The 27997-nt window shown below is 41.2% G+C and overlaps 1 protein-coding gene across 1 annotated transcript; it reads right to left on the bottom strand.

Annotated features, from left to right (window-relative positions):
• Positions 1-106: 106 nt before the first annotated feature.
• On the bottom strand, positions 107-25916 carry CYP7A1 (cytochrome P450 family 7 subfamily A member 1). The gene is made up of 6 exons (XM_080380413.1): positions 14823-25916; positions 13287-13527; positions 12011-12624; positions 10541-10671; positions 9412-9587; positions 107-8795 (listed from the first exon to the last, which is right to left on the bottom strand). Exons 1-6 carry the CDS (start codon positions 15032-15034, stop codon positions 8496-8498), a joined length of 1674 nt encoding a protein of 557 aa, XP_080236539.1. The 5' UTR covers positions 15035-25916; the 3' UTR covers positions 107-8495.
• Positions 25917-27997: the final 2081 nt, after the last annotated feature.

Raw genomic sequence — 27997 nt, 5'->3', positions numbered from 1 at the left:
TTGTATAATTCTTTTAACAAAATCCTGATCTGTATGGAAATAATACCGATAATAAGTAACAATAGTAAAAACGTTCTTAGCAGGGAGGCCAAGGAATAAGCATGTAGCTTTAAAAAACACTTGTGGGGCAAGATGGGGCAGGTCCTTCAGCTGTCATCTCTGCCCTGCCTGCACCAGGAGCCTGAGCAGTTAGCTTAGGTCTTCTGAATTGCAACCGGGTGTCTACCTTCAGGCATTGCAATGCCTCCACTAGAAACCTAATGTCAGCCATCTGCAGATAGGTCTGCAGTGTAGCTTATCTCTGTGGCTGTATCCAGCACCCATAGCACCTGGCTATGGTTTCTGTAGATTCTGCACAATTCGTAATGCTTTATCATATCACCAGATTTCAGGAAAAGTCCTTTGGCTGTAGTCTCTTTACAGATGTAGGAAAATCTCTTCTAACTCCAGACGTGCAACTTCAATGGACAGCAACTGTTTCAGTCTGTTTACGTAGGTTTGCTGTGTCTACATAATACCTATAAGGAACTAATGTACCAAGACTATGAGGCACAGTTAGCAGAACTCATAGAATCGGCAGTTGCTTCCGTCATTGATGGTTTCCCCTGTCATTTTTAACAACATCTTCAAATGCTTATGTGTATATTATTCCTTGTTCCAAGTTCTTACGTCTAGGAAATAAAACAGCCACGAAATGACTCAGTTCAATGCGGAGGATGTATTTTTAGAAAGCCCCTCCTTGCCTGCCTTTCCTGAGGCTTCGCTTACTTGGGCAGAGCAGTCGAGCTGAAATGCCGCATAAAGCAGAGAAGAAGTCTTTCCCTCAGCGTAGGGAGCACTTATCGTTAGAGGAGGGAGCAGAGCTGAGGTCACCGTAGGGCAGCAAGGCCCAGTTCTCCTCTGGCCCACTGATTTAACCCTTCAGGCAGCATTCCCCACCCTGTGCTTCAGCCATGCAAGCTCACCGTGGTGAATGAGAAAACTTTTTGCAGGCACCGAGTGCTTGTATCAGTCCAAGTTTCTCTTGCAGGCTCAGATTTACCTTCTGAGGTGCTCTGTGCAATATAGGCCAGATATCCATATGGAGCACGGTCTGACGAGAGCCAGGGGGCTGGCACTGCTCTCTTTAGAAACTGAATCTACTGGAAGGTGGGACTGGCCACGGCACAGCTGGCTCAAGTGTGTCCCAGGGGTGGCAATGACTGGCCCCACACGCCTGCCCGCCAGTACTTCGTGCAGGGCTTTTGCCAGCAGCTAGCAAAAGGACAGAGGCCTCCCAAAGCCCTCCAGAACCTGACAGAAAACCAGTTTTTTCTTGGAAAGAGCTGAGCACTTGTAGGTTGAGCATCTCTGAGAGCAAGTTCATTATGTAGGAGCCTTATACAGATCCTGAGGAAGCTCCACTCACGCTTGCCATACTCTTGGGCAAAGCAAACCTCTTGCCACACCTAGGGTGAAGTGGACCTCCAACCTGACCTTTTCCAGCTTATGGTCTTTAATGATGTTCTTGTGGATGTTTGTATGTCTGCCGTTACTGGCAACCATGAGTCATCTAATCCCCTTCCAATCGACTGTTACACAAATGTTACCAAGAAATAATGACATGGCTCCTCACACTGAAGAGATCTCAACACAAGTGTGATTCAGTCAGCCAAGGTGTTTTAATCTTTCAAAATCTCTATGGGATCCTTCTATCTGATAAGATGAATTTCAGAAATTACTTGTTATTCTTAAAATGATCAATGGGATCTGCAGGATCTTATTTATTGGTGAATTATGTAAAATGAGCTTTCCATTTTAAAAATCTGTGGCTCTCCAGTGAATTGCTCTGAAGTGACCTCTCTCTCCTTTCATGACACGTGGACCACTGAAGATCGTTTGATTTGAAGTCTGTCCCACAGAGTTGTCTGTCTTGGCAGAAAACAAAGTCAACAACAGTTAGCAAGCTGGGTATTTGCACTGACAGCAGTCCATTTAATAGTATGTAACCTTTTTATTGTTTAATTCTAAGGTTATTATGAGGCAATGACTGCTTTTACCACCAAACCTCCTGTATGCAGCTAACTAAAGAGGGACAGGTTGTAGGCAGAATTATGATCAAGCCTCCTGTGTGTGCTGTTTAACTGTGTTGACCTTATGGTGGTGTAAATGAGAGCAGATCTTAGCCCTATCTTCAGGCTGCTGACATGCCACCTTAGCACTCTGTGCAGTTCATAAATGGCAGATACCAATTTATGCTTCTACAGTTACCCATTTACACTAAGACCATGAACAGTATCTTTTGAAGCACCCTATTGGCAACCAAGCTATAGTTATCACTAAAATTTATTTTATGCTTTCAGAAAAAATATCTCATGACTTTTCCTCCTTTTGCTTCATTTGTTATTCTTCAGAAACTTGCATGAGAAGTCATATAAACAACAGTTTATCCTGATATTTCAACAGTAAAATACAAAATAAATTTAAGACCTTTAGGTAGGGTCTGAAAGTCTTTGTTCAAAACCACAGTAACCAAAACCACTGCTGACAAGTTGAAGAGTGGCTGCCTGAACTTAGTGGCAGCTCTGTTACTAGGTGCCTACAGTTCTGCTTCTCTTTAAGCAGGGAAGTGCTGTAATTTTGACTGAGAAGAGCAGCACTTTGCACACAGCTTTGACCTTCAGTCCATCAGGACCCACAGAGCAGAAGGTCTTCTCTCTCTGCTGTTGGGGAGCCCCTAAAAGCAAGCCTCACACAATGTGTCCCTACACAATGCAGTGGCAGCTTCTTCCTTTCAAAATTTGGCTAGGATGCTTTTAGCTTCATCCTGTAAAGCAGTTCCAGGCTGAACCTTAACCTTGAGAAAATCACCAGTGTGCTGCAGCTCACAAGGGCCAGGTCCCAACCACTGAGAGCTCCCTCCATGCTGCACCTTACTGCATCCCAATACATCCCTGCATACTGCATCCCAAGCCTGCCACTGCTGCCACTGAGTGTGGCTGCTGCTGCTTCATGCTCACATTGCCGGGAAGGAGCTGGTTCAGCCTGCTGGAGACAGATGACTGCGCAGGGTGGGTTTACATGACCCTTTACAGACAGCAAAGGCTTATCCGGGGTAGTTTCTCCATGGATGAATCCCAGCTGGTGAACAGCTATGGCCAGCATGGTTTTAGAAATGTAAAACTGTCTTGTTTTCTGATAAGGTGTCTTATTTTATTAGTAAGGTCATTGTGTCACCTCCAAGAACTCCGTGATGAGGTAAAGTTTTCTTTTATCCTGAAAAGTGTAGATTTTCACTGCCTAGATTCCATCTGCTTAGCTGAAATGCCTCCTTCTGCTGGGTTATGAGCCACCTGCTCTGACCCAGCTGCCTGTGTCATGCTCCTAATTTCAAGATCACTGTGCAGGGGCACCTGGTTAGCCTGATGCAGAGCTTGTCTGGGTCCAAAAAAAGCTTGAGCGCTTAAAGTCCTGACTAGTCTATAATATGCTTGTGCCTCCTTCAGAAGGTACCTCTCACTCTCACTCACCCTTAACAGGACAGCCGCAAGGTTAGCGTCATCCTGTGAGGTGTGGGAGAGACTGGACTGGGTACCCTCCTCTACCTCAGGGACTTCAATCCCATGTTGAAATTGAATCTTTTCTCAGCCAAGAGAGCACTTTAGCTGTAAGGGTACCATCAGGGGGTCATGCAAATCATCCTGTTGAAACCATTCAGTTTTTCAGAGAAAACAGGCCACAGATTACCTGAGAAATGGAATGAATGCCTGAGCTAACCTAATGGTTAGGTTCCTCACCTGAGGGATGGGGTCTTTACCACACTTTTGCCCTTATCTCTTTACGTATTTTACCTAGTAAGTATGTAATGTGATATACATACACAACCCATGGCAGAGGTTGCCTCCTCACCAGCCTGGATTTGCCCAGTATTTTTTCTAATTGCTCTTATGGTCTTTAGCCTTCCTTTTTTTGGTCTCCTTGTCTTAAGAAAAGTACTGCTGTTAGGAGAGATAGCAAAGAGGGTTGCCCTGTTATAACCTCGTGGTGTCCATGACTCTGGCAAGGCAGATGACTATCGATTGCTGAAGTGTTTGATTTCATTAGCTGAGGCATAGCTGCCACAGACTTTGTACTCTTTTCTGCCCTCACTTGCATCTGTGTGACCACAGTAACGGGGGTTTAACTGAGGTTAGAAAACTAGCAGCCATGGCAGCAAGCCAAAATACTTGTATATAGCCTGATAATAAAAAAAGAAATCCCTATCAAAACTGTTCAAACTGTTCATCTGTATGTCTTTTGTCACAAAGTGGAAGCGTACTGGGGGGGTTATACTGGATCTTTTCAGCTGCATATCATCAGGTCAACATTAAAAAGTGGCATTGCTTTGCGCAGTCCCCTGAAGACATGCTGATATACTCCTCGTGTTCCTGTTCAGAACCGGGCAGAAAGCACTGGTCATCTCTGTTGTTTCATACACTGAATACCAATCCACTGGCTGTGGGTCCAGCCGCCAATGGAGAATTTCTACACCAGTGACAGGCAAGTGATGGGAGGCCTGGGTGGTGAGGGTTGTGCCGCTGCAGGAGTGTCAGCAGGAGCACCTGAGCCACCCCGGCAGGACCCTGTGTATGGTCTGGCAACAGTGCTGCGTTCTGCCAATTCATGGTGGCTCTGCAGTTAAGGCATTGGACTTTGGTGGGATAGATCCGGACCCTCATGCCTGCCTCTGCTGTGTTTTGTGACCTGGGAATGGTCTCACTGCCCCGGTTAGGAAATCTTTGAATTCGCTCTCTAGGAGAGCAATGTGAGGGGTACTAAAGCTGGCCATTTTAAAATAAGCAGATCTGTATTACTACTGTAAGATAGTTGTATTGCATAAACATTTGGGTGTTCTGGCCACTCGTTAGTCATATCTGCCCTAGCAGAAGTATATCTCTTTTCCATTGGACTTGAATTTCTTAAGATTTCTTTGAAAACAAAGCTTTGTACTTTCCATATTGGAGTAAATAATTTTTAAAGCAAAGTTGTTTATCATGTGCATAAATACGTATCACAAAATAAAAAAAAATATTATAGTTATTTTAATTGCAAATAGAGCTTTAAGACCATCAGTTTAGATTATTTCCATTAGAAATCTGTAGGGATTTATGCAAGTTGCAATGAGGCACTTTTTGTTTTAGAATGTCAACAATTTTAGAACCGACTTCAAACATAAATTTGTAAATAGCAGTCCAGCCTGACAGAACTTCACAGGTTTTATTTGCTTGCTCTTCATCTTCTTGGTGCAAAATTGGCTGAAGGCTATAGGCAGAACCTAACATATTTGTAGCATTTATCTGGTACATTCTGAACATTAAAGACTGAGCTAATCCTCACTGAAAAAAACAATATGAAAAGTAAAACTCTAACAGAAACTGAAGCTTCTCCCTATATGTCTGCTGCAATGAAAAATGTGGCATGGTTCTCCCTAGCTGAACCTCTGGTTAAAATGCTGAAGTCCCTATGAAGGGTTAGAGAGATCACACCAATATCTTTTGTAATACCCTCTATAGATCAGCCCACGTAGCAAGTATCCAGAAGGAATGAAAAAGTTATATAAAAGGGGGAGGAATATAGTAGCTGAGGGGAGAATGGGTTTCAGAGTCCTGGGAAAGAAAACAGGCATCTGACCTAATGTAGACACTGTCAGCATAGTGGGGAAGACTAGCTAATGAGATCAGGTCAGTCAAGCAAAGCCCTGAGAGCATAATTCCAGTGGATCAGGATTAACACACGGCAGAGGAAGGAGAAAGTGCCAAGAAGACCATGCAGACATGGAGATGCTGGCTTTTGTATCTCCTGTGCCATCTCCAAAAGCATTGGCACTTGGCAATGAAGTCAGTAACCTCCTCATGATGTTCAGGACTTGGCTTTACCCTGCAGAGTGAATCCTGTGGTGGTTTTGCCTTCCCCCCAGTTTTCTACTGTTGGTAGCACAGGCAGGACATAGGAAACCACAAAACCACAGATGAAATGCAGAGAGTAAATTTACTTTCATTACCAGGGGATCCCTGAAGTAGCACCCCGGCAGAGGCAGACAAGTGGGGATGCAGGCACCTTGGAGCTCTGTCCATGCCACAGGATCACCAAAGCTGCTGTTTTCCCCTGTACTTATTTGTACGGGTGTAGTTTACCACTGTGCTTTGATCATTCCCACAGCAGGGCAGGAATCTCAAGCATTTTCAATAGGGTGCCTCTAAGTCTATCATAGGCCTATGTTATCTAAACACAGATGTCTTACTTGTCCAACACAGAAGGCTAAACAATTATTAGTTTGATATATGTGGGTTTTGACACCCTACCTGAAAGTCACTTGAGCATGTTTGCAATCCTCCTCTCCAGTCTTCCATTATTTTCCCACGCTTGGGTAGCTGGAGGTCGTATCAGCTCTAGGAGCTACTGAATACTTCAGTTTCTCATAGACCAAAAGAAACAGAATACTTCAGTTTCTTATAGAGCAAGGGAGCTGAGAGAAAACATTAAAGCCCAGTCAGATCAGTTTGGAACAGCCAGTTTGAAGGAGGCAAAGGATGTAAAGGAAGGCTTAATTTTCCAGGGAACCTAGAGTTGCTTTAGCAGTTGTCTTCTTATCTTTTATTATCTGCTGTTGGAATTCTATGTTGAATTCCTGTTCATAAAGGAAGAGTATATTGCTTAAAGCATTGCATAGCTTTGCTACCCTCAGAAGCTGTTGTTTTAAGTAGGATTTCTCTAAGAAAGGGGGAGTAGATACTCTAATGGTAATAATATGTGCCAGGGCACATGTAGTGATAATGTCAGACTTTCATGTATTCTCTGAGTCAATGCTAGCTTACGTTGAATGTGCTGTAATTTAAATAAATCATACCAAAATATAATTGACAGAAGTATGAAAACAAGCTGTACATAAAGACTGGATACTTCCCTTACCAAAAGAATCAAAGTAATAATTGAAACCCATTTGCATTAAACATAATAGTTGAATATTACATGTATCACAAATGGCAACAAATCGGTGTTCTTATTCTCCTTTAAGAAGGAAAAGAGATTAAATAAAATTACAAAGACAACACACAGCTAATAAATAATCACACACTACAGAATCTTTTTATTTACCTTTGAATATTTAGCACAGTGGATAGTGAGAAAAGAAATGGATACATAATTTAAAGCAGTTCTAGGACTCAATCCAAAATTCAGTGTTTAGGAAGAGCTCTATCAGCTAGACTGGATGTCTTGCCAGAATGTGAAATTTGAAAATATCTAATAGTCCTGTACCTCGTCTTCTGTGATGAGGCTTACTTTTGAGTCAAGGACAAAAGGTCTGACCATAAGTCCTTCAGAAACATGCAAACCCAGGATAAAAACAGTATTTTAAATCCATTTGTTCTTTTCATTGGCAGATGATAAGAAAACTATCTCTTTCAGCCTGAAGATGTTTCATTTAAAAATGGGCTTTTGTGACATCCATCCATCTATCAATCATACGTAGCAGGAAAGGATAGGGATGTTAGAGAACCAAATTTTATTTTCTCTAGAACAATTGTTCTTATGGAAATGCCACCACTAAAAATGAAATATGGGGGCATACTACCCATGATAACTTTAATTGAATTAGACTAGGAAGACCTAAGGAGTATGACCAGTGGAGGTTACTGGAATTATGGAGTTCAGGCAACTGTGCAAAATCCAGCTAGAATACTGGTGAATATAGGGTAGCTATTTATTTATCTCCATATTGGCATTGGAGCTGGCTAGTTTAAAGCTGGCTTAGGTGGCTTTGGATAAGTGCATAAATCTTTGGTAGCATTAAGACATTAAAATGACAAGCAGTCTGGAGATGCATTTGGTTCAGCCAATATCATTTATTTTAATACAGTTACAACTTTCTGAAAATAAGTATATTACAATGAATATCATACAAGTTTTGCAGTTTCACTAGAACGTGAACATTTCTGTAGGTTTTCTTCAAGTCTTTTTCTAGTTTTTCATAAAACCATAAAGGTACTTCCCCAGGAAACTGTCCCCTCCTCACTGTGAATCTGTCTTTATACAACAAAAATTTTATTTTGTCTGTGGGGAGAACCACCACCCCCAACATTTCACTTATAAAAAAGAATAAGTTTTAACTGTAGTTGAATTTTGACAATCATTTTGAGGTAGCAGATTAAATTCTAACTAACTCTAGGAAAGTATTTGCTGACAGAAAAAAAAAAAAAAAAGAACTATTGTACTCACACAATTCAAAATCTTAACTTGCATTTCAAAATGGTTGGTAAAAGGGGAGTCATTTGCATCAACACAGTGCATTAAACCCACTGCATGCTGGTACCATAATGGTATACTATGCATTTTCCAATAGACTGATGAATTAGCATCTTCATACAGATTTTCCCCCAAGTCTTGCAATGCTTCATTTGTATACATGCATAAAACATATATAAAGCATATGTTATATAGTACATAGTTTATATGTATAATATAACATATGTATATATTCATAGGCATTTCAGTCTATACCTGAAATCAATGTCATTGACTGGTTGCAAAATACCCAGTCCTGCACGGGATTGGTCTAAAGAAGGGCATTGCACATTATTGTCCACCAGCTCTATCTCAAAATATGAAAAAACCAAAACCAAAAATTGTTTAATTTCATGGACAGCAAATAACCTGCCAGGGCATTTTGCTATGCCTGTCCCAAATGGCATATAGTAATACTTCAACTTGCGACCGTTGCGGTAGAAGTCTGTCTTTTCTTCTCCGTTCTCATTGAGAAAGCGATCATATTTGAATGTCTGTAAATAAACCCACAAAACAGTTACTTGGTATTTTAATGTCTCCAAAGACTAGAAAATGCCATTAAGACATGAAACGCAGGCTGAGGAAGAAAAGCCTCTAGCAGTAAGTGTTGTACGGTAGCACCAGGCCCCATGGGGCTGTTTTAGAGAGGGTGGCGTCTCAGTTCTGGTATGTGCGGCATGATCCCAGGTTCTTTGCTGGTAACTCTCCTTTTCTGACCTCTGAAAACAAGGTTTATAACCTGCGTTCTTGGTCATGCAGTAGAACTGAAATATTTCTCATTCTGTGCCTTTGGGAAAATACTATCCTTACCCTTGACCTCCCTCAACCCCCCCATAACGGTGATCTTTCCTCACGGAGGAAGGCAGTAAGTAGAAGGCTGTCTTGGGCTGGCAGCACACTTTTTGGTTAGACTGAAACATGTTTTGGAGCTAGTGCTTGCACTGACTTTATTCTTTTTCTTGCCTACCATTACGTCTCCAGGTGTAAGAGCAGGCTGCCCGGAGTACAACAGAAAACCAGTCGCGGGGGCACCCCTGATACATGCTCTATTTAAAGGCATGTCAGCTTCTGCTAGAACTCAGAGTTTAATGCACTTTGCTAAATACTTACCAAGGGATCAGCATAGATTTCTGGATCAAAATGCAACAGTTGAGGATAAAGAGCTACGATATCGTCACTGCGAATGTTGTAAAACTCATTCTCCAAGTGCAAAGTGAAATCCTCCTTGGCAACTCGGAATGTCATGGATGCACTTGATAGCCTCATTGCCTCCTTGATGATGCTGTCTATTAGGAGAGGAAAAGGAACGATTACCATGGAAATGGTATGTGTGTGTCCTTGAGGGAGGTCATGTATTTTGAACTATTTCAGACCCATTACCAAACCCTGCATTTATTAGAAGAAATATTTTAAAATATTTTAACAAAAACTTTCTAAACGCCTAAGAAAGTATCTTTCTCATTTCTTTTTAGCGCTATTATCTCTTCTGCAGATAATACTGAGAACATAATCTGCTTTCCCCTAGAAAAATACTTCTAGTTGATGCAACAGAATATTTGAAAGTGAGACACATTTTCACTCTGAGATGAAGAACGAACCAGTCGTAACTGGAAACATAACAAGAAAAGAAACAGTGCAGTGATCAGGATTTTCTGAAACTTTAAGAAGTGGTGCATAGAAACCAGTATTCAGAAAAAGTAACTTGGGGTTTTTTTTTGTTTCAACATAAGCTGATGGGTTTTTTTAAGGCCACAGTAGTTAAAGGATGACATTTTCAAAACTCTCCATAACTTTGATACTTTTGAAAATGTGCCCATGATTTGAAAAATATTAAGAAGAAATAAACCTAGTGGTGTTAGAAGATACTGTTTCACTTTGTAAGAATTGGGATATAAAATTTGGCAACGCTATTTTATTTGATATAAAGTCATTACTAAACAAAAGACTGTTCTGAATTATCCATAGGTCTCCCATACTATGTTATGTAGCTTTGTAGCCATATCGAGACATGCCATTACCCATGAAAAAGTGCTATACACGTGAATTTTTATACTCAGTACCACCTGGGACATTGGGAAGACTGATTGTGTTGGCTGTTGCTCAGAAACATATAGGGTTTTGTTCTAGCATTTGTTGGCTAATTCCATAGTAATTCTGAGCAAGCATTTATCTGGTAACAAATAGAACACTGTGAATAATGTGGGGTGATTTCTGGTACTCCTGCATAAAGTAATCCTACCTAGTACTGGCATGTTATCCAGCTGTTTTCGGTTCAAGGAAATATGTTTGCCATCTAAGCTGATCTTCTCTCCGGCACTTTCCAAAATACTTTGCACTTCTTTGGTAGCAGCTCTCATTGCTTCTGGATTCCTAAGATCAAAAGAGCAGAAGTATGACATAATTTTACACTTAAGAATGTTTTAAAAGGGGTTTTGTCATTAATTTTCTTCCTGACTAAAATTTAGTTTGATAGCTGACAAGTTCAGCCTTTTAAAATGAAAATGTTGCAGGAAAATGCTGCAATTACACTTTTTCAGGTATTGGCAAAGGTACCACAGCTTCAAAAAAAGGAAAAGAACCACAAGTATTTGAGTCTGTCTCCAATGACAAGCAGGACAGAACTGATTTGCATAACTCAGGTAATAAACAGTAATATCACTAAAAAGGAATGCCAGGAACAAGAAATAAAACAATTAGATTAGGGAATATCCCCACTGCGGGTAGAAAGTTTGGGAACAGGATTATATATCAGTTTTATAACATCACTTATCCTGGATGATGTCCCATTATGTAGCAATATTCTGCCTCGCTGAAAAGAATCTTCCTAATACTAAAAGTCCACATAGTATCCTTTGCTGTCTAGACTTTCTTACAGACATGGAATGTATGAGCTATGGTGAAATTTGTATACATGACAATACAGAATGCAATAGTGTCTTGATGAAGGTACAATCAGGGTGTTAAAAGACTCTAAAGCCAGAAGACCTAATGCCAATGCATTCTTGGAGTGAAAAGCACTAAGGAACCTCAGTTTTTAGCGTTGGCAGGTAGATATGAGGGTGCAAGCCACTGACAATAAAAACGTCAGCAATTGAGATACATACTTAAGAGTCAGTCATGTTGAGGTAGATTATACTCCACAGAGACCCACTCTAAAATGGACATTTAATAGTCTTATCTGAACTGTGCACTGCTCTCGTGAGTAACAAGTTCAGCAGCTGCAGTCTGCACTGCAGCCTCAGTAGGTTCTATCAATATATAAACTATTCTCTATTATCTATCTGTGAGAACAGTAATGAACTTAAAGCTCATTTTGCCTGCTCTAGTGAGACAGTCTAAAAATGTCTGATTATATTGGGAGCCTTCAATATAATTAATGTTCCGACTGCAACCAACAACTTTAATGTCACATCATATAGATTTACTTCAAAACTGTCTTGACAAAGAGTAGCATTGCCCCAGTGTGCTTTTCTTTAAAAAAAAAACCCCAAACTTCTGCAGAATTGCTCTGTGGTATTACTACTTGGTCTCAGGTGAGTGAAGAGTGTTTCTGTGGAAGTCCAGAACAACATGCCACTTCTGTTGTAATCAGTAAGCTTTTTGACACTGATGAAGTATCAAGCTGTGGAATTTGCCTGTATTAATGAACTGGTTTCTGAAAGATATGAAACATTTTTCCTGTTTGGAAATAAGAAGCATTGGGACTTACTTAAGAAGATAGAACAAGCTCCAAAATGTGGCAGGAATGGTGTTGGCTTGTGAGGCCCAGAGCACTGCCACATGGGTCTTCGCTTTTTCCATGTCATCGAAGGTTGACAGAGTGTCATTCAGGAACATACGGAGAGTGACAAGCTCAGAGAGGTTGTCTCTCTTCAGGAGGTTCTTGTGGAGGAGTGCCTCTCCCAGCTTCTCACGTGCGCTGTGGGCACTCTTGAAGAGGTGGATAGGCAGCCCCGCCACGAGGGCTGGAAAGATCCTATCAAATTCCTTAAAGTTTTCAAGGGCATTTAGGATATGAGCTCTCTCAGTTTCCTGCTTTGATGATAGATTCTTGTCATTATTTGAATTAAATTCTTTACCAAAAAGTGTTAAAAAGCCGGACTCGAACATCACCTGGCAACAGAATGTATAGAGTCCTTCTGTCACCCAGATATTAGACTGAAGTTTAGATGTTCTTGACTGCAGCATGACGTACTGTAAGTTTTCCATCATTGCTTCAATGAGAGCATCTAGGGCATTACCTTGAAGCGTTCTAATGAAAGTCTGATGAAAATTTTCAGTGGTGTTTCCCTCTGCTGGGTCAATGCTACCATGCCCAAAAGCCTGTCACAAAATAAATTGTATGCATGATCAATAAGGCCTGTCATAACCTTGATGATAAATGTTAATAGAAATTAAATCCAAAGTATAACTTCATAGCTTACTAGAGAAAATAAAGGTTATCAGTACTAGCACTGATGCTTTCTCAGTGAGCCATAACAGTGAAGTGGGCAAATGAAATAGATTCAAATACATGCTCACAATTAAATGGACATGGTTACCTAGGCCTTCATTCAGCTCCCGTTGACTTTAACAGGAGCCTTTTTGCTTACTTCAGTAAGAGTTTGACTGAGCTCCTACAGCGTTGCATCATTTTTTAAGGCATTAGGACCAAAACTTCCATAGCAGTGAGAACCTCCTGAAGAAGGTTTCAGCAAGCTACATTATCATTTTGCGGATGGTGTTAATTGTATTCCTGCTTTAGCAAGTTGGGATACTATGTGGCTAAACAATGTCATTCTTGGATAATTCAAATCATTGCAAGTTTCCTTTCCATTAAGGAAATGGAAAAAAAGACCCCAACGTTTTAAACCAATAAAAGTGCAGAAATATGAAACCAGTTCTATCTCAAAGGCACAGTTATGATATAGGGATTAACTGGGTACAACTGTCCTGCCAGCAGATACTTTGCATGTTAAATATTAAAACCATTTTTAAAGTAGTACCTTGGCAGAAGTAGCAAAATGGAACTTCTTCCAGTCCAAGTGTTTTCCTTGGCGTATCAATGCATGGTATGAAAAAGGGTCAGTGAGGAAATGAATGTATTTCCCCGCTACTCGGCAAGTGAAAATGTGGCCATGCTTCTTCTGCTTTTCTCTGAGAAATTCAAGAGGGTTGGCACTAAACTGCAAGGCACAGCCCAGGTATGGAAGGAACCCGTTTTCAAGTGGTGGCTCACCTTGTCGCCTACAAAACACAAACAGAAACTGAATTTCTAAGTATGTATAAAGATCTCTTCCCCAGGACTACCAGGTAAGTAAAATACTGATGCTACATTTTTGTAATGTGAAAAAATACAAAAAAAAACCCAACCCAAACCACCAAAAAAATAGTATATTGACAAATATTATTCTCCCCTTTTAGGACTGAGCCTAGTGTGAGGTTTATGGTGTGTAAGGAAGAATAACTTTAAAAGCCTGTATTATAATAAACATAATAAAACACAGTTCAATTATGTCATCTTTCTTTTCCCTAGACCAGGAATATACTTTTCACCTGTTTAAATGCAGAGTTGTTGCCGTTAGCTAACATACATAGTTATGTAATTGCCCCATAAATGAATAATCCATCCCATCAGTATCATCTGATAAATTTTTGGGCAACGGTATCCACAATTCAATTTGAATACCAAGGGGAATAGCCTTTTAGCGTAGAAAGTTTGTTAGTATTGGCATATCCCATTTGGACCAGATCCTGCTGAAAGCAGTGGGAATTTTGCTATGACCTTCAGTAAGCTTAAGAGTTAGCCTTTCAAGCAAACACATGCTGTAAGTTAGGCATATACTTAAATGATATTTTTTTTATTCTGAGTCAGAAAACTACTTTCCTGAATAAGGACACCGTGGCTGCTAAAATAATGAATACTTTAGCTTTTCCAATAAATTCGTAATGGTTATTATCTGAAGATAACTATTTTCACCCTTTTTGTTAAGAGTTTAAAGTAAAACAAGTAATGACTGCTAAAAATACAAAGTTACAACAGGTAAGCAAATTATTTGCTCCTTAAGTAGATATGCCAGTAGGACAAATGCTTTTAAGGAATTAGACATAGTAAGGTACATAAATATCTGTATTAAACTGTGTTACTATGTATGATAGACTGATATTATGAAAATGGTTGTAAATAGGTATTACACTATAATTAGATATAAGAAGGTATTAGCTGTGATTACAATGCGGGTAAAACTATAGCCCAGGACTTTAGGAAATCAGAACATGCATATTTTTGTTTCAGTTACTTCCTTTATTCATAGATCTGTGTCTACAGCTATGTCTAGGAATTACCTCACTATTAAAAAGCCCATACACAAACATGCTATTGTAACATAAATCTCTCAAAAGACCAAACTACAGTGTTGCCCATGCCACCCTGCACCTGTCCATCTGACAGTCTTCAGATGACACTTCTTTTAGTTATGTACACAGTATATTTGACAGAAATAAAAGCTAGGTACACTGAGGTACAATTGTAGATTCCTTACCTTCTCCTCCTCCCTTGAAGAAACCAAACCCCACAACAGAGTATTATCAATGTTCCCCAGATACATGATGTTATGAACATTTCTGGTGATGCCCAAAAACTTCCAAGTGGAAAAATGGTAACTACCAGTATGGCAGGAGAGGTGACTGAGAATGATACAGAAGACAGGTCACAATTTATATCCAGTGGGTGCCCCACTGTATCTAATGGCATTCAGCCAACCTAGCAAGCTATTGATTAACCATTTCTGGAGAGACCCTGTATTGTCTCTCTTCTGACATTTTTCTTCAGAGAGCTTTGCTGGATTGATGTAGGCAGTTGCAGACATGGCCTTGAGCTGATGTCACACATCAGTAGCAGTTACAAAGTAATCAAACAGCTGTAATAGCTGATAATTTGAAGGTCTGTCAGGTGTGGTTTGATCTATCCTGCAGATTTACTGATTACAGTTTATAGTTCAAGTTTAGCAATATATGAAATGGCTACCAACTGGTGTCCAAAGGATTCAAGCTAAGTGGTGGCTGCAGCTCATGTTGTCCTTTAGCTGCCAACCTGCTCACCCCCTCCCTTCTCCTTCTCGTGGCCTGCCCTGGTTCCATGTACCGCTGTGAGAGGGGATGGTGAGGGTTCAGCTGTGGGCAAAGGGATGGTTGTGGAGATGAGCTTGCTCCCTCTAACTACGTTTCTCTGGTAGAAAGGGAAAAATGGGCTTTTATAATGCAGCTTGAGAGAAAAGAAAGCAGGATTAGACAACCATACTGGTTTGGGTTTTTTTCATTGTCTTTGGATCACCCTTTATTTTCCCATTAAATTGTTTTCCCTTTCTGTCGCTGACCAGGGAGAGCTCAGACTCTAGCTTTGTAGCAACTGGCATCAAGCTGTTGAGGAGGCAGCTCAGGTAGCATATAGTGATGACTCATTAGTCATTCAGGGCCTAATATGTTTCTAAGAGAGAAACATGGGTTTAAGTCACTTCTTCAGGCTCACTTTTGTACCAGTTTTTGTTGGTGTCCCTACAGTGTGTGATAAAACAATAAAGATTTGGAACTTTTGCCGTCCAAATCGAACACTACACTGAAGGTGTGGAGCTCAAACCTGGCAGATGGGAACATTATCCTGGCTTCAAACCAAGGAAGGCAGTGAGGCATGGGGATGCACATCTGAGGCAATTTTTAAGCTGCTATACTGAAGACATAAATTCTTTTTTTAGCATTGAGGTTTTCCCCCACTTAAAAAGCCAACTCCTTTTGAGTGTCAGCTCAAGATCCAGTCCCTCACCCCACTTCCATTTAAGCACAGGCATACAGACATTTCTTTAATTATCCTGCTTTTTCATTAGCTGAATTTAGTCCGTTATAACAGAATGTATAGAATTTATAAAAGCTATGCTTTCCCATTTTCTGCTTATTTCCATTATGGGAAATTTCAGTTCTGGGTGTCATCTTTGACTACAGCCTATCATTCCTCATCCTTAACAAGTACGATAATTTGTGTCTAATTCTTATTGCATGTGTAGGTCTCAGCCTTTTTATGTCCAAATGACAATGAACAACAAAGTTGGAAGCTTCTGTCAGTCAGGAATAATGTTTAACCAGCAACAGATACCTGTGGCTCCTCAAACTATCATGCACCAGATAGAGCCGCCAGTCACACTTTTTCCTTGCGTGCTTTGGGTAGCTGTACTGCAGTGTGATGATAACATCATTTATAAAAGGCATCCTGCTGCCAGAACAGGAGTAACTTCTCTAACACTGCCCGCCTTCTTTCTCTTTTTGATTTGTGCATATATAATACCACTAAAAGTGTAACCAGGTGCAGGCAGAGAAGAGAAGCTGCTTGGCAGCCTACCTTAAATAATTTCTCTTTCTCTCAGGAAAACCAGATGTGCCCCGTCTTTTCCGTTTAAGAGACCCTTATGTGGCATCCCCCTTGATAAATAAGTATGATAGAACAGAGTCACTTTTTCCCAGTTTCAGGTGCCTTCTAGTTCCAGATCATCTCCCACCTAGTTTCTTCAATAGGCAAATCTACAGCCCCAAAGCCAGCCAGTACTGTAGTAGGGTGCAGCCTGTGACATATGTCCTTGTGATAAATGTAAGCGGGAGCGCTGCTTGCCATAGATACTCTCCCACATTCAGCAGATGAGAAATGTCAAATCTCCTTTCCTTTAGACCAGTGGGCATTAGGCTTTGCTGATTTTTCAGCAGTACCAGTAGAGTGCCCCGACATTCTGGATATGGTATTTTGGCATTCTTCAGTTTCAGACAGAGCCACAACATCTGGCTGGACATTGGGTCCCATTTCCTACTGCCAAAGCTCATGTTGTCCCACTGGTTGACAGATACTACATTTTCTGCAGCACACTGCATGTTGTGTATGAGGTTGGTTCTCTTGCCCCAGTCCAAAAAGGCAACACGTAGGAGTTATGGATGCAGTTGGAAAAAACATACTGACTCATTTTGCCTTGGCTTTGTGAAGCAAATTTGTCGTGTAAATGGTAAGAAGAATATTAGTGCAAAGAACTGACACGACCCGGGCTCAAGACTCACCTCAGGCCAATGTCACCAGCAGCAATAAAGCACCCCATATCCTTGAGTGTATAAGGCTTTGTCATTGCAGGTTTGAATGTGGGTGTTCACCCCTTAAGAACAGTGGAGAAACACGGTGATGCATTGGATGGTAGTTAGAAAATACAATAACTTTTAACAACTGTCATTTGACTTTTCAGTTAAGCCCTTGTACATAGTGAACTAGAACCAGTCCAAAAAGAGCAACTAAAGAGAACGTGGATGCAGACAAAGCAGTACCCTGACATTTTACCTACTATGATGTGTTTAGCACAGACTGTCTGGCTACCCACACCGGCTGCAAGGTCAGCAGAGACATGGTTCTGCTTGCGCCTTCAGGACCACGGCTTGTGTCAAGAATGATGCATGTTGAGAAAGATTGCACCACTTTCGCCAAAAGGGCATCAAGACATTTTTTACCTAGCTATGCCCGCTGACTGTGGGCAGAGGCTGCCAGGAGCACTCTTGTCTATCACCTCTGCTCCAGCCAGTGAAATACGTTTGGTTGTGGTCTTCATGGAGCCAACAGTTTCCATAAATCAAACAGGCCCAGCTCACTTCTGTGGTAACTTGTGAAGCCTGAAAGCAGCCTTCTGGCTTGCTTTATACAGCTGCTTGGAAACAACTCACTACTCATCCAGCTCCCCCCCCCCCCCCCAGCTTCATGTCCTGTGTTGTAGCTATATGGCTTTTGTTAGTCATGACCCACTCATGGTGTTTAAATAGACAATAATAAATAGGTCAAGCTAAGGCGAATCGTTTTTTTTCCAGGGTTACTGATGGCTTCATAACTCGGGAGCACTGGTACACAGAAGGATGTGTTGGAGTTATGAGAGGCTGCTGATTACATTTGGCAGCAAATAGCAAATTTGCACACAGCTAACCAGAAAACCTGCTTGTTCACTGGAAGTAAATAAGAGGAACAGCTTATAAAGAAATAATGTACTTTTTTCTCTTGTGTGTGTTGCAACAACTGGGTTAATAACTTTGGCCAACAGATGAGAACACTGAAACCAAATGAAAAAACCAGGTCATCTGTGTGAAGGCAGCCCTGCAGTTCACAGAGCGGGAACAGTCTGACAGGCTACAACCGCCAGGAGATGGAACTGCAGCTATGAAACATTCCTGCAGCTGTGAAACAGTGGAAAAAGTGGAGCCATATTAAAGGAAAACCTTAAACAAAAAGTTGCAGAGCTTAGCTGTTTGTAGCTCAGAACCTTCTGCAGCCAGAAAACTGCTAATAAATAATTCTGTGTCACCACCTACTGGTAAAAGTCTTCTAATGGGACTTGAGTGTTCTACAGCATTGAACTATGCTAGTCAATTACATTTCTTGTTTCTAGAAAAGAAAAATGGTATTTATTCTACATGCCTATGTATTTTTCTTTGTATTTACATACAAGTATAGCTTTTTTGAAAGTTATCATGCTACTAGTTTCTGGGGAAGAGTGACTTTGGCTTGTTCTGACAGTGGGGTATTTAGGAGCCATTGATTGCTGTCTGTTCTGATATGCTGGGTAAAACCGCTGAGGTTCCTGAGGGCCAAGCTGAAAATCTGGCTTTTCTGAGGTCACTGTGAATGTTGCCATATTGATTTCAACGGAATCAGGTTTTACTCTTCTCCAGCCATGAGAAGCAGCTACTTTTAGAGAGGAATGACAGCTGTCATCACAAAGGATCCTGTACCAGCATCAGTGCTGACTTGACAGAGCCAACAAAAGTCTAGAAACTGGAAAGCACCAGCAGTGCTCCAGGCATGGAGGGGAGAACGCTGGCTGCCGTGTTCACTAGTAACAACAGGCCTGACCTCCAGCCTCGGCATGCCATAGCCCAGCCTGCCTTCAGTGCCATTTCCAGACATCAGCACTGGTTCTCAGTGCCATTTCCAGACATCAGCACTGGTTCTCAGCTGTGTGTTGGCAAAGACCTGCCCTTACAGGGAGCAGTTAACAGCAGACAAGCCATTAAGTCCTGTGCCTCATCTCCATTGCACTCTGCTTTTTCTGCGTTTGCCCTCAAATTAAAATTACTACTAGGAAATGGAATTACAGCACTTCTTGATTGTTGCCTGTTCTGACCCCATCTTATTTTCTCTGCCATTTTAAGGCTCTGTTGAAAGAGCATAAACTAGCTGCTGTTACCAAGTGATCGTGCCAGAAATGTAGTATCTCCCCCACCGAGACTGTAATCTCAAAACTAAATACAACAGATCTCTAGCTGGATTCGCCTTTTCCCTGGTTTGGGTTGGGTCAATGGAAAAGGTGGAAATCTTGCATACCTGAATAAGAATAGAGCATCTAAAACAACTTGAGTAAAATGATATGAAATATGCTGTAGAGAATAATGCCAATCAGTTTAATTATATAACGAGCTACACAATCTACAATAAATTCATGCTACTGCAGTATCACTTTACAGGTCTATTTTAGCATCTGTCATGGTTGTTCAGAGAGCAGATTTTGTCTACATTGTACTCTGCCTTCTGCAAAATTTGTGAGTCATCTGGCTCCAAGAAAATAGTGTGCTCATTTTTATTTTATGATTAATAATAATTTTTCTGTAATTTTTTTGAATGTAGTATGGTAGCGATACAAGTCTTTTGTAATCTGACATCTTTGTGATAACTTTAACCCTATCATTTTTTTCATTATGAAGCACTCTGCATACACAATGTCTTGTATTTGCATTATGGTAAGGCAATCAACTTTGGTGTGCTATGAAGTTGGACAGGCTTGGGAACCGGGTTTCTTTGCATCTTGTTTCAGGACCATTGCCCCTGAGCATTTAAATAATGCTATGGACAGATGTTTCCTCTAATGACCAAGTTAATATTTACATATTTATCTGAGAGTATCCTCTCAATGTGCCCATATATCAAATAGTGAAATTTGCTTGCTTACACCATATCAGTTCATTTTCCCTCTGAGATTTTCTTTGGTTTTTTGGAATGTCAATTCAAATACTAGTAACCTTTCCATCAAAACCTGGAACTTATCTTCCTTTTAATATCCAGCATTATAAATTAAATCTCCCTAACAAATAACATCCTTTCATTTGAATGAGAGTACTTTAATAATACGTTGCATTCTGGCATAACAGGTTTCCTTAAAATTGTAGAAAAGGGAATTAGAAAACCTATGGTTGCTGGTAACAATTGAGAATAATAAGATTTAAGTAAGTTACTGTTTTCTAGGTATCACAGAGAAGAAACTGTAAAGAAAGAGAGCAATTATGGAAGTGGAGAACAAAGAGAACTGAGATGGGAACACAAGCAGGATGCAAAATAAACCATGAGCCGTTATTACCATGAGGCATTATTGAATGAGTACTCAGTGCAGCAAACTGCATCTTCTTAAAGCATTTTTTTTTTTTTACTCTGGAGTTGAATGGTATCATTTGACAACAAAACAGTGGCTTCTATATTATCCCATTACACCTAAAAGCCTAATTTCAGGTACTCAGAATGCTGAATAAGGAGAAATCAAAGCTTAGATGTGATTACAGAAATGATGCACCTCACTACTACCAAATAATTATTTGGAGAAAGGTAGTTAGGTAACAAGCCAGTAGAAGATTACTACACAATTGTCTGGATGAACATGACAAGCTATTCTGGGCTGCCCCAGCAGATGGAGTAGGGAATGTAACAGCACCTTCTGCCTCCTTTTGCTTCCCTTTCGTTTTCTTGCACTGCTGCAGTTCCTTTTTTTGTTTGGTTTTTTTTTTCCTCCTCCCTCCTCCTTTTTTTTTTTTTTAAAAAAAGTGCACCATCCTGCCTCCCACATACCATTGTAGCTTACTAGTTGCTCTTTTTCAACTTGTGGCGTGGATTCATCTGCCTGAGTTAGCCATCCATTAAGTGTAGCTCTTAATTTATGTCCCCAGCTTCATCATACTCACTCACAACTCCCTTTATATCTCCATTTAGAAGCCACTGAGATTGAGATGTTGGAAGGTCCCTATACATGCAAGTTGATGTCAGCAGTAGCAAGTGGTGTGAGAAAATAGGAGTGGATATGTAGAGTGAAATGGTGCTGAAGACCTGATGTCCACCCTATCCACAATTTTTTTTGTTGTTTTTTTCTTCTGACTTCAAACTAGCTCTCTGGCTTAATGGACTGAATACTCACCAGCAGAACAGACTATATGTCCTCCTGTATTGCAAAGGTTACTTTCATCTAAAATGCAAAAATGCACTTTGTGAAGTCCAAACCTGCCTCACCTCAATGCAAAGCAAAACATTGTAAGGGGACATCTGGAAGGTTTGTTTTGCACTCCTACTCCAAACTAAAATGCTAAAATAGGCATGCCCAAGTGTATTTCTACAAACATATGTAAGACCTTCACCCTTTTTACATACACATCCAAGAAAGATACTATTGCATATGTCTTGATGGATGCCCAAATCTCATGTTTGTCAGGGAAAAGATAAAAAGCTGGCCAAGCAAGTAAAAAAAAAAAGCTCCAAATCAGCAAAAAGGCTCAATCACCAACAAGAAAGCACCAAACCCTTTCACAGATACCTTGGCTGTTGGTATGTCAGACACCTTAAATGAAGAACAAAGGAGAGTAAGAGAGAAGGGTTATTTTGCTGTTCTCCTCTCCAAAACAGCCATTTAGATGAAATCAATCTGGTTTGAGCTTTAACAGAGTGGAAGATAGCTTCAAGGCTTTGGCAACGTCACAGGAAAATAGGAGAAAGCAGAGACTGGCTGGCCAGTTTGTAAAGGACTGGGTGAGTATTTAAGAAAATATTAAGAATAACCAGTGACACTGGTACTTACTCTGTGAGAAGGATGGCATCTTCAGAAGCACTCTTGTTCACAGCTATTTCCATGTTCTCTGGGCAGGTGCTGATATCCCTCCGGTGCTGCTGCTTGGGTTTGTGCCAGTTCAACAAACTTCACATCAGGTTGCTAAGAGGTTGGCTACACACTCCTTTTGCACCTGAACTGATCATCTTGTACAGTGCCAACCTCCATCGCTGCAGTATGAAGGAAATCAAAAGCTCTACCACCATATTGGTAGGTTTGGCTAGGAGCCAGCCTGGGACCTGTAGCCACAGTGCAGACTCTCCTTTCAGGCTGTGGCCACTGCAGATCTGAGGGGAGATAGAGGCCAACAGGGAACCAGCAGCTGGAAACCATCCCTGAGTTCCCCTTCCTGGTGATTTCAGTTGCTCTTGTGACCACTTTGGGATTGGAGAAGTCTCCAGAAGTTTGGGGGAAACGGCGAAGCTGGATTAACAATGCCAGTTGGAAAGGATCTGCAGCCTGGAAATGATGGTGGCTGCCTAGTGGGCAAAGAGCAGTCGTCATCACAACTTTCCTAGGACAGTTTTTCTCTTGTTTCAGGATCCTCTATCACTTTTCCCTTGGATCTATATACTAACACAGGGATCGTTCTCTGAGAGCATCCTCGGCAGGTTGTTGCTAGCCTATTGGCTGTTTTGGGAAATATAGCCTAAAACAGTTGTATATAAATGTGTCTTTTAATGTCAATCTGAGCTTCATTGGACTGTACAAAATGTGAAGAACTGGGTGAAGAGTGGGAAACACAGCTGTGTGACTGAGCTACATTTTACTCTTCCAAGGGAAAATACACATGTCCTTCTACTACTAGAATACTTGAATTTTCTCCATCTCTATGTGCTACTTTCTATATTACAGTATTTATTGGAGGATACAAGTGAAAAGTTAAAGAATGAATGCCTTTCTATATTGCAGGAGAAATCTGCCAGTCATAGCTTCAATCTTTTTCTGTCATATATTCGTTTTCACGATCATATTTCTATGCAGCCAAAGCTTTTTTCCTCTCTTCCCCCCCCCTTATTTTTTTCTTTCTTTTTTTGCCCTAAAGGGAACTGTGGCAGTGAACAATGCCTTCATTGTGCAGAAGAAAGGAAAAATAAGGCATGGTGTTGCAATAGACATAACATGAAAGCAAGTTCAAAGTGTGAGGCAGCTCAGCTGTCCAGATTAGATTAAAGAGATGAATATGGGACCATATAAACAAGCTGTCCAAAGCACAGCCCACTAGTTTTACATGTGAATCAGCCTTCTGGCCTAAGACAATTTAATTACAACTGCATACAGATGGCTAATTTGAAAAACTATCTATCTGTGCTGATGTTTAAGAAGGAATTCTGATTTTCTACTATCATAATTGCTGTAATATTGCATTTAACCCATTTCTTTCTATATGTTTTTATATTATTTTTTAACTTCAATAAGCAAAGACTAGAGATTTACCTCTTATGGCTTTGCTTTGCAGATGAAAAGACTTAAACCACAAGCAGAAAGACAAAAATGGAAAAAAAAAAAAACCCAACCAACACTAAACACGAAAAGAATATGGTAATGTAGGAAGAAAAAACTGACAGATGAGGGATGACAGGTAGATGTTACAGAGAACAGGACCTGAGGGAGACAAAGACAAAACACAAAGTAAGACATAAGCATTGAAACAGTTGGAAAGTTTACAAATGGAAACAAATTATCACTTTTCTTCACCAATTGACAAGCCATATAGCTCAAGACTGATCTCATAAATTAAACAGATTTGGTGCGGTCAGAAATGCTGTGGCAGACTTCCAAAAAACACTCCTGAGCTACGGAAAGCATTTGGGTTGCTGAGTCAGTGCAGAGACAGATCCCCAAAAAAGCAAGGGCGCCGTGCCAGCAGCAATACATGCCTTTGGGTGAGCCGCCTTCTGATCACTCATGGCAATTCAAGTTCCCATGACAGTCTCCCCCAGAATTTTCTGACTGGTCTTTAGATTTCCAGTGGTGACAGATGTAAAAGGGAAATTTTAATTATAACTATTCAGCAGTGGTAATTTGTGACCAGGGAATGATCTGGCATGAAGGGCAAGGAGGCTCAGCTGCAGGAACGGGTTAAACTGGCTGGAAGCGGGAATGCCAGAGACGGAACAGATTCCTTGCAAAGCAGTAAAGTTTCCCTTGGTGATGAGATATCAAACAGCCTCAGCATTGTCTTGTAGCCATCCTGAAATGGGAGTGCGCAGTGACCCAAGCTCAGGGGCCACCTTTGGGAGGCAGAGCTGGGCTGGGGGATGGACCCACAGCCCGGCTGAGGTGCCCGGTGTGACCACTCTTGGGACTGGTGCTGGTGCAAGTGTATATAAGGAATCTGCTTGTGACGCATCTTTGCAGATTCCATGGAGAACTGCATACTGCAGTGGGACTCTGCCCAATGCATTGTTCATTAGATTTTTCTTATACACTTAAGCACAATTGCGTGTTTAATTCGCCTCCAGGGATATACCATAAAAATTCTCCAACAGATGCCACTAGTGAGCCTTGCTGAAGCGGTTGACGTTGCTGTCAGCCCCGCTCTGCTCCATCCCTTTTGCCAGAGGTTACAGCCGTGGCAGCCAGAGCCACACAAAAGGAGTGCCCACCTCTGTTCCACCAGCCCAGCCCAGAGGCCAGCGCCTGTTCAGATCTATCCTCGCTGATGTTTTAAGGCAAAGTGCCAGGCTCCCATTGAGGCATTACAGCTTAGGTTTCCTCATGCTGTGCTTGCTGCAAGCACTTGTGCCCTGTGCTCATGAAGTGCGAAGGTGAGGTGGCCAGGGTGTCCTCCCCGTGCATACCAGCAGCCACCATGACATTTGCTGAGCGATTTCAGTGGAGCTTCTCGGGTGGTGGCACTCAAGCCTGACCAAATTCCTGCTGCACTTTCAGCTGATTCCAGTGCATCACTGTGACCCAGTAAATGCAGAACAGGGATGTATGCTCTGCCAGGCTATTTTATTTACGTGTTTTGAGGGCAAAGGGATCTGTCTGTAGTCCTCTAGTCCAGCCTCATGCTTCATCTAGACCACAGAATGTCACCTAAATCAGAGACCATAACCTCAGCCTGAACCAGACTGTATCTAACATGAATGTATAAAATGTTGATTTAGAGACGCTAGGAGAAAGGAAAAAATATTGAATCCCTGGGGAAGCAGTTAAACAGTAAAAATTACCATTACTGTGAAATATACGCCTTACTTCTACTATGTCTATCTGGCCTTTACAACATAAAAACAAAAAATACAGATTTTTAAACACGGAAATATACACCAGAAATAGGAGAGAGCTGTTTGGGCTATTTAAAGTCCCTTCCAGCGAAGTCCCACTTGCGCATTAGGCACAGGAAGAGCACAGTCACCCCTCCCGTCTGACCACATAGAGCTCAAATACACCCCTTCCTTGGCTCTCTTTCCTGTCTTCTGTCTCCTAGGACTGGCTCAGGGTCATGCATGAAGGTGCCGGTTGTCTGCAGGACCTCTGCTTCATCTCTTGTAAAGATTGGAACACGTCTAATGAACGATGAGGAGAGAGGAACATCTTACTGCTCACGCCCTGGATAGGCAGGCTGCAGAGCTGGATGCTGTTCGCACCTCTGCTGTAGTGAGAAGTCCTCTCGCCAGGCTCTCCACAAGCAGTTCCTGTACTTCCCTTATTTTCCAGTTGCCCCACTGAGGCTCTAGAGTCTAATCTGCAGAAGTGTTGGGTGCACACAACCATAAGTGAAGTCAGAAAGGTGATTTAACAAAAACATCTTCTATATTTTCACAAACATGAGACGTGAGTTTGTAGAACTGAGAGCTCAGAATAATGCATTATGAACATATTCAACTTAAGTGCCTGAATTCCCTGTGCGTATCCTGGGAATTACGATAGCAAATAACTGCATGATTGTTTGCACAGCACTCGGACACTAGAGTGTTACTTAGAAAAGACAGTGACATTAGTATTTCCATCTTTAGAGTGGAGTTTGAATAGTGGACAGGAAATCAGGCATGAAACTGCCAAGTGAACAGTGGAAAATCATACACTCGCTGAGCACCATCCACCCTGTGGGCTCGGGAGAGGACAATGAAAGTACTATATTATATTGCCCTTAAAAGACAGGATCTAACATATATGATCAGGGAATACTTGGAATCTAACATATATGAACATATATAATCATATATGAACAAAACCCCCTCAAAAACTTCTTGTTTACAAAGTCTACAGGTGTAGTGCACAGCTTAGTGCAATGCAGCACAGTTACTTAAGCTGGTTTGGGGCAGGTTTGTTCTAGAAATACAAGCAGGAAACTCCTTGCACCTGGCTCAGAGCAGGCCCTGTTAACTCCCTCATAACTACCCCAGGTACAGGACCACTTCAATACAATTATTCTTTTTCCAGCACTGACAGGGTGCTGTCTTTCACAGTTTGTACATGTTTTGAGCCGCCACTGAAAATGTTTCATTGTTGAATGGGTGGAGAGCTTCCTAGTGAACAAAAGCAAAATTTGTTTCCAGCTTCAAAGCAGAAATGTGAATTTTTGGGTAACAACCATGTATTATTTTATTAAGATTTTTACAACAGCTGAGACTGATACCAATCAGTAGGTGGTTTCTGTTATTCTTTGAAAGTTGGCACAAGACTAGTAAAAAGCCAAAACCAGTATATTGACGATGGAAAATTACCACGCTATTGCCCATCGGTGTTCTACTTTCAATAAGAAAAATCTGATAACTTGGCCATTTGTTCCACCTCTCTCAAAGAATAGATAATCTTTTTGCAAATACCTCAGGAGCTGATCAGGAGCCATTTGTTTGGGTGATTCACCTCTGACTCCTTAGAGCTCCCCAGTCTCGGTGGAGTTCTTATAAAGATATGGTCAGGCCCTCCTGCTGCCCCCTCCAGACTCTGGGGCACAGAATTATCTCCCTTGTCCCAGGTCCTCAGTTCATGTCACAGAGTGACCAAGGCATGTGCCATCCCCTTCCAAGCTTTGGTTTCCCCAGGAAGGAAACAAGACTAGAACTGTAGCTGGAATTGCTTTTGGGCTGTGTGTTTGAAGGATGTTTGAAGGACCAAGACACGCCAAACTGCACTGGTTGCACAGATTAGCCATTTTCCAGCAATTATCTTTCTGTTTTACTATGTTTTGTTCCTATACTTAAATGAACAATAATTTTGAGAAAGCTTTTCAGTACAACAAGGTTCATCTTTCGCTGTCTAAAACCTGTTCTTAAGCAAGAAGCAGCAGCCTCACACTGTACTTCAAAATATTTATTGAAATTGCATTTCATGGTACGTTTGGAGATGAGGATGATAAGATTTACTTCTGTTACGAAGGTGGATGTTCCTCAGGTGGATATGGGTGCCAGAGCTACTGCCTGTAACCCGGACTTCACTTGTTCTTAGATTACGTATTAGTAATAGTGCACACACAGTATGCTCAACAAATAATAGACTATATGGAGCCAAGTCTTTGGGCTAAGATATCATCATGAAGAAAATGAACATTCATTGTGTGTGTAAAATCAGAAAGTGTGCACTAACAGTGCAGGTATGACATCCACCAACAAAGGCTGCTACCTTAACAGCAGGCTGTCGCAAGAGATGAAGTAATGTAGAAAGTACCAAATAACAACCTACCTTTCTGGAGAAAAGAGAGGTCTTTGCAATGAGACAGGTATTCAGTGCAAACTGAAAGAAAATATCGCAGTTTACTTATCAGCGCCAGCACCATCTGGACAACTGTCAACCACAACCTGCAATTCCCATGCTATACGGACACTGCAGTGCTCTTGGTTCGC

This window comes from Falco punctatus (genome assembly GCF_963210335.1).
Source record: "Falco punctatus genome assembly, chromosome: 3".
Lineage (NCBI taxonomy): Eukaryota > Metazoa > Chordata > Aves > Falconiformes > Falconidae > Falco > Falco punctatus.
This window is presented reverse-complemented; position numbering and strand designations above follow the sequence as displayed.

Coding starts and splice junctions, on each gene's coding strand:
- CYP7A1 (XM_080380413.1), bottom strand. CDS start 15,034: ATGCCATTAGATACAGTGGGGCACCCACTGGATATAAATTGTGACCTG. Junction 10,672..12,010: donor AGCTTGTTCTATCTTCTTAA/GTAAGTCCCAAT, acceptor TTTTGATCTTAG/GAATCCAGAAGCAATGAGAG. Junction 9,588..10,540: donor GGATAACATGCCAGTACTAG/GTAGGATTACTT, acceptor CTCTCCTAATAG/ACAGCATCATCAAGGAGGCA.